At 30.2% G+C, this 16,083-nt stretch overlaps 1 protein-coding gene across 1 annotated transcript; it reads left to right on the top strand.

Annotated features, from left to right (window-relative positions):
• Positions 1-10,612: 10,612 nt before the first annotated feature.
• LOC129894028 (homeobox protein knotted-1-like 6) lies at positions 10,613-16,076 on the top strand. Its single transcript, XM_055969519.1, has 5 exons — positions 10,613-10,959; positions 11,289-11,426; positions 11,868-11,994; positions 15,522-15,775; positions 15,859-16,076. The coding sequence occupies exons 1-5, from the start codon at positions 10,714-10,716 to the stop codon at positions 16,006-16,008; spliced, it is 915 nt and encodes a 304-aa protein (XP_055825494.1). The 5' UTR covers positions 10,613-10,713; the 3' UTR covers positions 16,009-16,076.
• Positions 16,077-16,083: the final 7 nt, after the last annotated feature.

The raw sequence follows: 16,083 nt of genomic DNA on the forward strand, positions 1-16,083 counted from the left end.
CCAACAAAAGTAATAGGAAGAAAAACCATCCAAAACAAAGCTATTGTTCGGGACCTAAAACAGAATATTTCTGACCTCCAAATTCGATCTCCACCATTCAAATCAAACACTAAGATGTTAGGAATAGTAAAATTTTTAGCCCCATCCAACAGTTAATGAATCAGCAAATGTAATTTGAAGGTTACTGATCGGAGAAGCAAAACTGTTGCGGACCCTTTTCTTCTCTCTTCTCTCTAGTTGAAAGCTCTCTCAAAAACCTCTCTTATGTGCTTAATGTCTCTCAAAGACACTACCAATTAGCAATTGAATAATTCTCTCAAATCATCCTATTTATAGAGTGATACTTTTTCCTACAACCAAAACAAATTCCAAATAAGATTATAAGGACCAAAATAGGAGAATTATTTCAATCCTTTTACAAATAGGATTAGGTCATGGGCCTTTGGCTGGAACATATGCCATAGCCCAACAAACTTTTCTTCTAGCTAAGGGACCAAACAGACTTCAAGTGAAGGAACTCTTGACAAGCTTCATGCTTGCCGCAGTTTTACAAAACTCATATATGTCATTCTCATGAAGTGACTTCATCTCATCTTCTATGGATTTTACCCGCTTATCTCTATGATTATCTAGCATGACTTTATCATAACCTTTTGGTTCTCACATGTCAGTCAAAAGTATATACTCATTAGGAGAATAACGCATTGATTTTAGTTTCTCCTTAGTAGATCTTCTACAAGAGGTTTCTGGAGCGTCTGAAGTAGTCATTTGAACATGAGTTGGTAGATAATCAACCACAACATCATTATCAAGAGCATCTTCATATTCTACACTTTGATGATCTTTCTAATCTTAATTCCTATCGGCATTATTATCTTGGGTTACTTCATGGTACTGAATCAACATCGACAAAGCTCTCATTAATCTGAGAATCTTTTTTCTCAGTTTTGTTAATATCTTCAGTTGTTTGGTCTTCAAAGAACACAGCATCACGACTTCTGATAAGCTTCTTATCAATTAGATCATAAAAGTGATATCCAAACTCATCTTGACCATACCCAATAAAAATGCATTGATTAGTTTTAATATCCAGTTTTGATCTCTCATCTTATGGAACATACAAATAAGCTTTACACCCAAAGACTTTCAAGTAATCATAGGAAACATCATTTCCAAACCAAACTATGTTTGGAACATCACCATCCAATGCAATAGTAGGAGACAAATTGATAATATAAGCAATAGTGTTAAGTGCTTCCGCCCAAAAGGAATTTAAAACTTTAGCCTCTGAAAGTACGCATCTAACTCTCTCAACAAGAGTTCTATTCATTCTTTTTGCCAAGCTATTCAATTGAGTTGTCTTATGAGGAGTCTTATGATGACGAATTTCTTGCGCTTTGCAGTAGTTATTAAAGGGGCCAATATACTCACCGCCATTGTCAGTGCGAATACATTTTAATTTCTTTTTAGTTTGTCTCTCAGATAAGGCTTGAAACTCTTTAAACACATCAAGTACTTGATCTTTGGATTTTGAAGGATATACCCACAACTTGTGAGAATGATCATCAATGAAAGTTGCAAAGTAAAGTGCACCACCTTTTGACTTCACTTTATAAGGACCACACAAGTCAGAGTATACTATCTCCAATAGTTCAGACTTTATTGAAGGAGGATGACTAAAAAAAAAATTTTGTTTCTCAGCTAAGCAATGAATACATCTTTTCACCTTTTCTTATTTCACACTAGCAAATAAATTCTTCTTAGCCAAACATGTAATCCCACTCTCGCTCATATGACTGAGTCTCTTGTGCCACAATTCTGACAAAGCCTCAGTTTCCACCAAATTTATAGAGTCACTAAGAATTGATCCTTGTGTCAAGTATAAATTTGAATGCTTTCTTCCTCGACCTATAATCAATTAGCATTTGGTGAGCTTCCATTGGGTATTAAACAAGTTATTATGGTAGCCATCATTATCTAGTTGTCCTACAGAGATCAAATTCAAAGGAATATCTTATAGTATGCTTGACATTCTGAAGGACTAACGTTGTACCTAGATTGGTCTTTAAACAAACTGTGCCAACACCAATCACCTTAACCTCGCCAACGTTATCCATTTTTGACACGCCGGAGTTAACAAGAGTATAAGATGAAAAAATCTCTTTCCTCGGTGAAACATGTGATGTAGCTCCAGAATCTACTATCCAACTTGTATCTTTAGATACAAAATTGATGATATTTTTATCACAAGCAATGAGAAGGTTGCCTCGGACAAGAGCAACAAAATTGTCTCCATTATTTTCTTCTTTCTTTCCTTCTAGAAAGTCTTGCTTCAACTTGTTGCAAAACCTTTTAATATGTCCTTTCTTTTCACAATGGTGAGATCTTCTTCTGACTTCTTCATTCAACACACCAATTTTTGCATATTCCATACCTTACCACCGAGAGCAGAATTTGTTAAAGAAACTCAAAGAGTTTCTCAAAAATCTGGTAGAGTATTAAAAAATCAAAGTCCTTGAATTTCATCATCAAAATTGACACTCATTCCTGACAGCTGATCAACAACACCTTAAAAATCATTTATGTGATCAAGAATATTTCTGCCCTCCTTGTATTTAAAGGTCATCAATTGTTTTAGCAAAAACAACTTGTTATTACCAATTTTTAAAGCGTAAAACGTATTCAACTTTTCCCACAATGTTCTAGCATGCGTCTCATTCACATTATTATTGCGAACATTATCTTCAATGCATTGCCTTATATATCCACATACTTGTTGATGCTCAAAATTCCAATTTTTATCTATCACATGCTCGGATTTATGAGCAGCGAAAATGGAAAGATGCATCTTTTTCACGAATAATAGATCTTTCATCTTATTTTTCCATATATTGTAGTTGCTCTCATCTAAACACACTATCTTGCTCATATTTTCCTCCATGAAAAAATTCCTGATAGACAACCAAGGCTCTGATACCACTTGTTAAGACGGAAGGATGCAAACCCGAAAATAGAGAAAATAAAGAACATGGACAACACTTTGCTTTAAAAAAATATAATGTTTTTTTATGTCTTGATCTCTTTGTGAATACTCAATATTTGATGGGATATTCGAGATGCTTCTCTTTGTGAATACCCCCAATATTTGATTGGACATATTCGAGAATCTTCTTCAGAGAAATATTTATCTCTTTTTATAGGTGTGAGCTACGATTTATGATAAGGTAGTCTCCAAGAAATTCACTAAGGGATTAAAAAAAATATGATAAAGTAAACACACGAATAAGTTAATGGATTCAGTATTTGTTATGCATATGTAAAACATAATTATAATTCTATATATACAATGTTATTTTTCGCCGAAAAGAATTCGAATGAACCCTTTTGCCCATGCTCCATTCCGGAGTATTTCCTCGAATATAGATTTATAGCCATAGTGTAGTCATATGTTCAAATACGCCATGTATATGTTCAATATTTGATGATTGTTACGTTCTCATTTTTTTAATGTGACAAACGAAACCAATGCATAAATTAGTTATACGTTTCTTTAAAAAAAAGGTGACTCAACTTCTCAGCGTCAGTTGGTAGTGGGACCTGTTTGCATAATGCACGCTGGAATGTGGAAATTCAAGGTCTCCGCAATAGGAGCGCTACAAGTTCACCAGGGTTGGGAGAGTCCGGGGACGGTTAGTTGAGATCGACTTTGGAATTAGCAGGAAAACTGCCCCCAAGTGTTCGTCATGGTCGCGGTAAAGGTTTGTTGGAGCCTGGTCGAGAAGTTCAGATGTTCATCCTGCGTGATGAGGGACAAACGGTGGAAGAGGAAAGTTTCGTAATAGATATAGGTTTCCTAATCCTAAGGGAGCAAGGGATTCACTCAGATATTGATAGTGTCCGTGAAGTTCTTGGAGAAATGAAAACTTCTTTCAAGAAGCTTCGACCAATGTATCTTCCACATCTCCAATTCATATCCTTTTACGCTCTCGCTCGACATGTAGTTAATGCACCTGTAAACTCTTCTTTCTCAATGGAGCCCTGATTGAACCTTTCTAACTGACACTCAGTCATAATGCAACCCACGTCTTTTTTTCTTTTGAACAAGCCTTCTAAATTCAAATGTTTTGTCCACCAATCGGCAATGAAAGTCATATCTCGCCTTCCAGCGGATGGAGCATTCAACCAAGAACGTCCATTGGTATGGTTTCCGCGGCAGTATGAGTTCGGGTTAGCTCACAAGGTAGCTCAGTCCCACTAGGGGATCCCTCAACAATAAAGTCGTTCAAGAGAGAAGATGTTGCCTATGCTCCACTCCGGAGTATTTCCTCGAATATAGATTTATAGCCATAGTGTAATCATAAGTTCAAATACGTCATATATATGTTCAATATTTGATGATTGTTACGTTCTTTTTTTTTTAATGTGACAAATGGAACCAATGCATAAATTAGTTATACATTGATCACTTTTTGTTAGGTGTTTGATTCATTGCATTAAAATTTAATATTTAAACATTATTTAAAATAATTAATTATTTATATTTCAAATTAAAAGGCAATGAATATACGTACAATTACATCCTTAGATGATTATCTTTTTGATGTTTTATTCATATATACGTTATAAATGGATAAGTTATCCCTTTTTGTTAATGGTATAACATAAAATATCAATTGATATATTATATATATACATCTTTCAAAAGACAAAGAAAAAGTACCATCAAATTTTATATCATGATATTATTTCATCTAATTCCGCAAACAAAGGAGAATTAGAAGATTGTAATGGCTCCCTTATCATAAATCAAATCAGTAAAGATAACATTAACCAAAAATCAAGAGAACGCCAAAATGGTGTATATTTATTCTTTTTGTTGACATATCTATATTTAATTAATTGAAAAGAATTATAATATTGATTTTTAATTAAAAATATGTCACCTGACTTTCAAAAATAATCTCACCACTTTTTTACTCCTTTAGACCCGACCCAAATGGAAAAAGAAATTCAATTCCTCTTCTTACTCAGTTATAAAATGGGTCTGGATTGAGTTTGAATAAATGAAGAATTGTGTCTTTTTAAAAATTTTTATCAAATTACACACCTTATATTCCTATATTTTTAATTATTCCCTACCATTTGTAAAAAAATTTAAAATCCCTCTTTTGATACATAAAAATGATGCTGATACATCGCGATTTGATACATAAGTCATTTTCATGATACATCGCTAGTTGATACATCAAACCAAACGACCCTAACTCCAAATTGGAGTAATGCTGCAATGAATTGGCAGCAAGAAAACTGTCCAACGGCCATTTAAAGAATTGCACACAATCTCTTTAGCTTACTAGATTATTATCAATTCATGATTAATATTTTATGTAATATAAAATGAGTTTTTGTTTTTCGCACCAAAGTGGAGAACTTTTAGATAATTGACCTATAATAACATATAGCCCTTCATATTAAGTCTTATATAATAATTTCAAAAATAGACTTATAATAACCTTCAAAAACCTGTTAAATCCATTAATAAGAGAAATTCCTTACAGTGTCTACATATTTTTCTCATATAACTTACCTTCATATAATTTGTTTTTGTAATTACCTTATAATTTGCGACCCGGTTGAGTAAATGCATGTTATATAATCAGTGCATAAAATTTATACACTTCAAAAAATATTTTTTTCAATCGATATTAAGTGAATTATTAGTGTATGACATACTCCGTAAAAATATATTTTAGGATCCTAAACACTTGAATCAACTAGTGTCATATTAATCGAGACGAATAGAGTATTTATCAATAAAATTGTAAATATTCCACTTAGGAAAATAAAATAAAATAAAGAGGACAAAAGTAGTTCCTTTTCCTGATCATCAGGTGCTGCGCCTTATTATAAAACTTACTCTACGTAGTAATTCATTTGTTTATTGGCAAAAGTTTTTTCTTTCCCTTCTCTACGTAGTAATTCACGTGGTCTTTCAGAGCCCATTTTGCTTGCTGACATACAAAAGCATCAAATCAAAGGAAAAATCAAGAATCAATGTCAAAGGTCATATATATTGTTGTTTTCTTGTTTGAGCTGAATTCAACTTTAGAAAACTGAACCCATCACTTATTTTATGAAAAAAGTGTCTCCTAGCTTTTGTATTACTTCTATTTTTCAAGAAGTGTGTTTGTTTGTTGGAAGCTTCTATGATTTCAAAGATGCTCTTGAAAGTTGAGAGATCTAGTAGAAGAGAAAGGGAGAAAAAAAATGTATATATGTTGATAGTTTATTGCTGATTTGTTATCATGTTTTTTTGTTATCATGCTCGAGTACTCTTCTTTTAAGTTGAGCATCTATTGGAAACAATTTTCTAATTTCATAAATATAAAAGTAAAATTTGTGTACGTTTTATCCTTCTTAGATCCAACTCGTGAGATTATGTTGAATATGTTAATGTGTTGTTATTGTTCCTATATATATATATATATATATATTGATAGTATTTATAACATGTGTGGAACTTAAACTCATTTTATGTATGTTTTTATAGTTTTTGGGATTTAGCAAGGTAAATATTTACCAACTCCAGACATTTACACCATCAAATCAATTTAATTTATTGTAATTAAGTAATTTAATAAAGTTAAAAATATAAATAATTAATTTATGATTAACCGATCTATTTACAAATACATATCATGTATTACCAATATGGGTTGACGTAGTGGATGGTTAGGAATTCTTCTATTCTTAATTAGGGATCTCAAATTCAAATTTTTATGGAAATAAAATAAATTATGTTTGAGAGCGATGCTTCAAAAAATAAATTCTATAATACGTGAGTACAGATTTAATCAGACCGTGAATACGACAGATAAATTTTTACCCTAGAGGGGTTAAAAGGATTTGAGATTAATGCAGTACTCTCCAAGATAACTAGTTCCTTGCTGAGGCAGTTAACTGCTGAGCAACAAGACATAAGTATAATGACAAATATTCCAATATAGGGAAGTTTAAGGTGACTATTTTACCTTTGTCTTCCCATCTTGAATCTCACATTTCAAAAAGATTTTAAGTGGTTGTAAAGTTGTTTTATATTATCAATGTTTTATAATGTATCATAGTAGATTATAGGATAGTTCGGTGTAATGGATTTTCGCTACAAGAGTCTATTATATGTTACTTTATTTGGTATTTTTGTAAGTTATTATTAAAGTTCAAATTCGTGATATTCTAATCATATGACAACAATATTATTAGGTACGTCAAGGTTTTTTTTCAATAAATTAATATAAGAGTGAAGTATCAAAAACACACACCAAAACTATTTCTTTTTTTTAAGTTTTATACCTAAACTATTGAGAGTATGAGTTTCATACATAAATTATCACTTATTAGCTTGATAAACACATCTCTCTCTTTGATTACAATCTCTTCATGGTGTGTGTACTACACTTTCTTTTATTTAAGAAAATTTGTCACATGACACTTCAGAAGGAAAAAACGTTCCACCTTGAAAAAAATTAAAGAAATTATTAGTATTAGCTAAAAATTAAAAATTAAAGTATCACTATCCAAAAAAAAAAGAAATTATTTTTTTAAATATAAAATTTAAAACACTTTTCTTACCCCACTTCACCGCCTCCTCCCACCGTACCCCCAACACCACCCACCCCCAATTTTTTTTAAATTTTTAAAATTCTACCCCACCACACCTAATTCTCCGCTCTCAATTTTTTTCCTGATTTTCTCATTTTATATTAGATATATACATATTTTTTAAAAAAATATTTTCTATTTGCCGCAAGATTTTTTTTAAAAATAAAATTTTCATTTCTGTTATATTCGATATGAAAGTAAAAAAAATTATATCCTATATTCAAGTAAATTTTTTTCCCTAAAAACATATGTATAAATCTAACATAAAATGAAGAAAAAATGAGAGATCATTAGAGCGGTGGGGTAGACATTTTTTTTCTTTTAAAAAGTAAAAAGAATATCTAATTTTTTGTTGGGAAGGAGTGGGTTGAGCGGTACGGTGGAAGGAGGTGGTGGATTGTGATAAGAAAATATTTTAAATTTTATTTTTAAGAAATTAATTTCTTTTTTTTGGATAGTGATACTTTAATTTTTAACTTTTAACTAATACTAATAATTTATTTAATTTTTATCAAGGTGAAATATTTTGTTCATGTGGCAAGATTTTCTAAAAAATAAATAAAAAGAGAGTATAGTACACACACCACTAATGTGTATTTCTCAAACTAATAAGTGATAATTTAGGTATGAAATTCACACTCTCAATAGTTTAGGAGTGTTTTTGGCACTCTTAATATAATATAGTTGATTAATTATTAGTTTTAGTTGGATTTAAGTTATATATGCTGTTACCATAAGGAATTTTTATACGATCAAATAATCTTTATCTGTTATAGAAGATAATTTGTCTTATTTTAAAAATTACAAATTCATATTTTAAAGAGATTGTGTTGGTGAAATTACAAGATTATAAAATTACAACTGAAAAATAAAATGAAGAAAATAAGTATCTTCAAGCTGAGATGCGGATATCTCGCTCTCTTTAAACAGATTCAAGTCCACTTCAACAAAATCTTTTCACCGGTACAGCAAGTAGTCCTCTTGACTTGCCCTTTCCACGATACAACAGCCTTATTACAAAGTGTAACTCAACAAACTCTGGACAAGAGTTGAGTCTAAAACTCTACAAAAATAACACCTCCCTTCGTGAAATAAATAGAGAAGATAAATGGCCTTGAGGTTACATAGGTTACAAAATATAACGAAGGAATAAAGAGTGAAATAATGTGAGGGATAACAAATGCCATCAATGGCTAATAGGTGCTGCAAGGAACGGAATTGTAACATCACACAAACACTAAGGGGTCGTTTGGTGTGATGGATACAAGGAATTAATCCCGAGATAATTTTTAAGTGGCCTTTAATCCCTTGTTTGGTTGGAAAGAATGAAATAACTTATTCCAAGATTAACAATTACTACTGGATAAGTTATCCCTCCCTGGAGGTTGAATACTAATCCCAGGATAACTTATCCTAGGATAAAGATGTAAAATAACAAAAATACTCCCTTAAACTTTCTTTTATACACCACTTTTACATGCATGTATATTTATATAATTTTTAAATACATTTATAATAACATTCATAACTTTAATTAATTGTTGTTTTCATGATAATGTATTTTTCTATTAAAAATTATATTTTATAATACAATTTCTATTTATGAATATATTATAAGTTGAATTTATTTGTCTAATTCTTATGTTTATTTATATTTTGATTTCTCTTAAAATGGTCACTCCACTACTAAATTACATGTTTTTAATTAAATAGTTTATTACTAACTTAAAAATTATATTTTATACAATTATTTTTTTACTTTAATAAACTTAAAATGAAAGTTTTATTTTTAAGCTAAACAAGATGGAATTTTTATTTTTAAGCTAAACAAGAGGAAAATTTTATTTTTAAGTTAAATAAGATGGAAATTTTATTTAAAGCTAAATAAGATGAAAGTTTTATTTTTAAGTTAAATAAGATGAAAGTTTAATTTTAAAAACACGTGGCACAATCATGAAAATGCATAAATAAAAATATTTAAGTTAAATAAGATGAAAATTTTATTTTTAGGAATGAATAACTAAAGCGTCTAAAGAAAATGTAAAAAAAAAGTTAAATAAGATGGAGGGTATTTTGGTAAACAAACAACTTATTCTTAGAAACTATGCAATTAATATAACTTTGAATATGACCAACCAAATAAGCAATAAAAACTACTCTTAACATAATTAATCCCATCATAACTTATCCCAACATAACTTATTTCATCAAAACTTATATCCAAACCAATCGACTCTAACTCCAAATTGGAGTAATGCTGCAATGAATTGGCAGCAAGAAAACTGTCCAACGGCCATTTAAAGAATTGCACACAATCTCTTTAGCTTACTAGATTATTATCAATTCATGATTAATATTATATGTAATATAAAATGAGTTTTTGTTTTTCGCACCAAAGTGGAGAACTTTTAGATAATTGACCTATAATAACATATAGCCCTTCATATTAAGTCTTATATAATAATTTCAAAAATAGACTTATAATAACCTTCAAAAACCTGTTAAATCCATTAATAAGAGAAATTCCTTACAGTGTCTACATATTTTTCTCATATAACTTACCTTCATATAATTTGTTTTTGTAATTACCTTATAATTTGCGACCCGGTTGAGTAAATGCATGTTATATAATCAGTGCATAAAATTTATACACTTCAAAAAATATTTTTTTCAATCGATATTAAGTGAATTATTAGTGTATGACATACTCCGTAAAAATATATTTTAGGATCCTAAACACTTGAGTCAACTAGTGTCATATTAATCCGAATAGAGTATTTATCAATAAAATTGTAAATATTCCACTTAGGAAAATAAAATAAAATAAAGAGGACAAAAGTAGTTCCTTTTCCTGATCATCAGGTGCTGCGCCTTATTATAAAACTTACTCTACATAGTAATTCATTTGTTTATTGGCAAAAGTTTTTTCTTTCCCTTCTCTTGGCCTCTTTTAATTTCTCTTTTAATTTTAATTCTGTAAAGTTATGTATTTAGAAACCTTGTGTTATACATAAAGCTTTAATTTAAAGAAAATATTATTCAGATTAAGTAGTGATGGAGGAAATTATGTACGAATTTGGTGATTACTCTGTTGATCATAGTTTGGAGGCGTCGGAATATTTTGAATGGACGTCGCCGGCGTCTGTTCCGATGGAATATTATGGATCGGCCGGAAACATTATGTCGTGGGAATCTGCTAATTTACAAGAAGAAGAACATCAAAAGAATATTATTCGTGCAAAGATCTCTTCTCATCCTTTCTACCCTAAGCTTCTTCTAACTTACATCGACTGTTATAAGGTAAGAGGAAACATTATTGATCCTTGTCAATGCTGCAGGTATGGTGGGAAACCTCAAAAAGAAATAGACAAGGAAAACCTCAAAAATTGTTAGCTTAATTTGATTTTAGGGTTTTGATATGTGATATGCAACTTCTAGGGTTAACGAAAAAGACTGGCAATCAATAAGAAATGGAGTATATCCTTTCTTATTTGACAATTTTCACTGATAATTATAATTGTTAAAGTGTGTGTTCATTTCATTTCATAAATATAATTAAGTTTAAATTGTTAGAGAGAACAGTATGATTTTATTGACATAATTATATTCTCAAACCATAATGTTTGTAGGTGGCCGGTGCACCACCAGAGCTTGTGAATATGTTGGACAATATTGTCCAAGAAAATGATCTTTGTAGGATATCAAGTAGCAGTAGCACTGCCTTAAATCGACCAAACACCGACGATTCTGAGCTAGATGATTTCATGGTAAAAAAATAATTAATTTCATCCCTTTAAAAAAAAATATATTTTATATTTTCTGTATGGTTTAGGGGTTTGGGGGATATATATATATATATATATATATATATATATATATATATATATATATATATGGGATTTGTATATGTGTAAATGTGTTTACATCAACATACTCGGTGTAATTTCATAAGTAGGAATTGGGGAGGATAGTGTATTATACACTGCTCTACCTCTACTTTGAGAAAATGTTAGTTCTGATATACTGTTAGTTCAAGTAAAACATAATACAAATCAAGTACGTAAAGCAAAGCAAATACTATATTCAAGAAATCGTATTGAAAACAATGGAGAAGAAAACTAAAGCAAAAATAAATAATATGATAATCGAAGTCTAGGAGACGAACATGTAATGCTGAAATAGAAGAGTAATGTTGATGTACTGCGCAGGTAACTTATTGTGATGTGTTGGGTAAGTTCAAGTTGGATCTGGGAAGGTCTTTCAATGAAGCAACTACTTTTCTTAATGATATTCAAACTCAACTTACCAATCTCTCCACTACAACAAATATCTCAGGTATATCTCTCTCTCTTTCTCTCCGTACATATATCATGTTTTAGCCGGACTAATTACTACATAACTAGTATTCCAAGAGTTTTAATTTATGTGGTATTTTTTTTTTATTTTATAATTTAAACTATGTGAATTTTGTTCAATAATTTAAAATGTATTATTTTATATCCAATATAATCACACAAAGTGGATTTGAGTATACACGGATTTTACTTCTATCTTAAAGATAAAGAGGTTGTTTCTGAAACGCACTCGGCTCAAAAAATAGTCCAAAACAATCTAAAATGAGAAGTAATAAAAGTATAAGAAATAGCGGATAGCAACAAAAACAACAGATATTTCATTATATTGACATGATAAGAATTGCAACTAATGATATTTTCTGTATAGTTTTTGAATATATCTAACACCCCCTATTAGATCATGGACAATATATACCATGGAGCCCTACGCCGGGAAAACCAAAGAACTAGGTGTGTCTGATTTAGATATCCTGTTAAGTAAATGGTCTTTAGAAATAACTCAATCTCAAAAGCTTGTTTAAGATATGAGAACCACTACAATAAAAATAACTTTTAGTGGCGATAAATATGCACATTAACAAAGAGTGTTGAAGCCTTTACCTGCATTACTTAATTGTCATTGGTTCCAATCTCGCTATAAGCTTTAAAACATTTAGAAAGAGTGTTAATTGCCTCTAAAAAATATATTTAGCGGTAATTAAGCTATTATCATTTATTAATTGCCGCTAAAAATTATTTTTGGTGCAGTGAATGGTCCAAGACTCTATAAGGAGACCAATATTCAAAGAGTGTATTTGATATATTATGAACCTTTAGTTTAAGCCAAGGTTGTACAAGATTCAGAAGTTCTTTTAATCTTCTTCAAATCAAATTAACTAAAAGACACATAAAGTAATAAAAGTTGTCCAAGTATTTTACTTTAATTTGCTTATTGCTCAAAATGCTCCTAACTTGTCTTCTGGAGCTTTATTGTTGTTTCTAATAGTAGTAATAGTAATGGTGAAAAAGTGAAATGCAGAAGGTGAATCCTAGATATACTATAGAAAGAACAAACATTCTGAATATGGTACAAGAAAATATAATAAGTTGATGACCTTGAATGAGATAAAATATGTCTAGAATATTGATCCACATGATGAGTTGCATAGATATAAATAAGGTAAGCTTTGTTAGGTTCTTTTTAGTTCTATGTACACTTGATAGAATGATAGTTCCTTGAACTATGTGCATAAATGGGGTAAAAAATAGCACAATTACTATCTCACGGGCTAGCTCTGAATGGCATGACAATTCCTAGGTGCTTCCTTGTCTGAACAAAGAAATTACCACGTTTGATTTGCAGTAGATTCGTCTGAGTTCTGATCACTCTTCTAAAAGTTAAAGATTATTTTTTTCCTTACTAAGCGTTTTGGAAATGCAATTTTATCTCATGATTTGAAATCTACGTTTGGATATGCGATTTCATCTCATGATTTAAATTTCAAATTCTCCAAAAAACATGATTTGAAAATATCATATCATGATTTCACAATTTTCAAATACAAAAATAGACCCACAAGTTTATATTTAGTAAAAAAAAAACCAACAACATCATTTTATATCTACTAACCATTTATTTCATATGTGATTTTTTATAGTTTGATATTATTACTCTTACCAACCTTTAAACCATTTATATCTGATATAATCATCACCCTAACCAACCAAATTTATTATTACTTCAAACCAATGGCTACCATGTGGGAGGATTATATTAAAGAGTAGTACACAACAACTTATATTCAATTTTACTTTTTTATTGAACTAAAATTCGATCAATAAATATTTGTATTTTTTTCAGAATAAATTTGGTAAGATTGTATAAATAATTGGAGCAATTTTGATAGTTTTCACAACTAATTGATTTTTTATGTTTATGATAAAAAATACAACTTAAAAAATCAAATTGCATATCCAAACAAAACTTCAATTTCTGACCAATTGGGTCCTAAGCTCATATTAAAGACATAATTACTTAAAAATAAGTGTGATTATCTCTCAGATGAGATTGTGTATATGCACTTCACTTTCTCCAAACTTCACTTATGAAATTACATTGCGATGTTATTATATCTCTCAGATGAGTTTATCACACTCTTTAATACGATATCCAATGACAAAATTAATTAGGAAAATTAGTTAGTAACGGCAAAGGGAATTAAAAAAATACAAGAATATCACACTTAGAAATTTGAATCAGAGTCTAAAGTAATTTTTGAAGTCTCTTTACTACTAAAATGGAGAACCCTTATATTAAGTTGTCTAGAGGGAATATTAGCTTGTTAATTAACTAAAGTGAGCATGTGATATGGTGGCAGAATGAAGTACAAATAAAAGTTAAGTTTCCAATACATATCTCCATGATCTTGTCAAACATCCAATAGTTTCAATCTTCGATTCATCATTGTCTCTTAATCTCCACTTTAAGGATTTATAAACTGATATATGGAGTAATTAAATAGTATTAAAGTCATGGCCGTACACATTATATATTCAGTTAGTAGACAAAGAAGTTACGTTCCTCAATGTTTAGATACTTTTAAATTTAAATTTGCTTTTGTTGCTTAATTCAGTTAATTAATCAAAAGGAAATAAGAGTGTGGTCTTATGGTTATTTTAAGTACTATAATATTAATCCAGTCTAGAAAAGCTGTTATTCCATGCATTAATGTTGGAGATAATTAGCAGTGACCGATTTATGACATTAAAACCTTATTATATCAACACATCATATGTGTGAAGCTTATATTATTGTGATCAAGTATCAGAAGATGGAATTTTTAAAAAAGGATTGTTTTTATTTCATGCACATAGAAGAATTACTTTAGGGTTATTTGAGGCTTGCATGCTAAGTAGTCTCAATTTGTGTGAAACTTTTCGTATTTTGATAAGTTAAATAATATTTTTTTCAATAACATCTATTTTATATGTCTTTTAAATTAGTATCTATTATTGTGACTCATGATACTTTTCACGTGGTCTTTCGTTAGAACTAGAGATGAACTGATCAATAAAAGAAAACATGAAATACCAAAAGATATAGACAGTACTGCACCATACCTATTTGATTCTCTGACTCTGAAACGACATAACGAACCTATACGCCTTTTTCATGAGTTACTAACCTGGTCTTGTCCTTTAATTTATACTCAATCTATTTATTTTTACTTGTCACGTTTTGTTTTATGAGAATCAATTATTTGACTATTCTTTTGAAGTTGATTGAATTAGATTAATTCAATATATTAAGTTTTAAATGTACACAAAATTACTATAAATTGCATTCCTTATATTAATATGATGAAAAAATATATCATAAGTTATTGATCAAAGTTCATATAATTTGACCTTCGATAAGTGAAATGTGATAATTAAAAATGAACAGAAGGGGAAGGAGTAGTTTATAGTACCATATTTATACGATATTCTCCTTACTACTCATAGTGAATGTCGCCATTTTATTGATAGAATTGGTTGGGGAGGCGGAGGAGGAGGAGGATGGTGATAGAATTGGTGGTGGTGGCGGGGAGGCTAATAAGGTTGATGAAATATGCAGATCAGGAAGTGAAATAAAGAATAAATTAATGGGAAAGTACAGTGGATATATAAGTAGTCTAAAGCATAATTTTTGCAAGAAGAATAACAAGGGAAAGCTCCCAAGAGAAGCAACGCAAATTTTGCGTAACTGGTGGACTACTCACTACAATTGGCCTTATCCTACGGTAATTAACCATTTCATTCTTTTATTTTGGCCTTCAAAAAAGTTTATTTATCCTTTTTCTTTTTCAATCTTTGGTGAATGCAGGAAGTTGACAAAGTAAGTTTAGCAGAATCAACAGGTTTAGATCCAAAACAGATTAACAATTGGTTCATAAATCAGCGCAAACGTCACTGGAAACCTTCAGAAAACATGCAATTTGCTGTTATGGAAACCATATATGGTCACTTTTCTTAATAATTTTTAGTACAGGGGCGGAGCTACAATCTAATACAGGGTTCGAGCGAATCCTCCTATAATTGTACTAAAAAA

The sequence above is a fragment of the Solanum dulcamara genome, chromosome 7, assembly GCF_947179165.1.
Source record: "Solanum dulcamara chromosome 7, daSolDulc1.2, whole genome shotgun sequence".
NCBI lineage: Eukaryota > Viridiplantae > Streptophyta > Magnoliopsida > Solanales > Solanaceae > Solanum > Solanum dulcamara.

Excerpts from the sequence above, each read along its gene's own strand:
- LOC129894028 (XM_055969519.1), top strand. The coding sequence starts at position 10,714 with ATGGAGGAAATTATGTACGAATTTGGTGATTACTCTGTTGATCATAGT. Across the intron at positions 10,960-11,288 it reads CTTACATCGACTGTTATAAG|GTGGCCGGTGCACCACCAGA; the intron begins GTAAGAGGAAAC and ends TAATGTTTGTAG. Across the intron at positions 15,776-15,858 it reads ACAATTGGCCTTATCCTACG|GAAGTTGACAAAGTAAGTTT; the intron begins GTAATTAACCAT and ends TGGTGAATGCAG.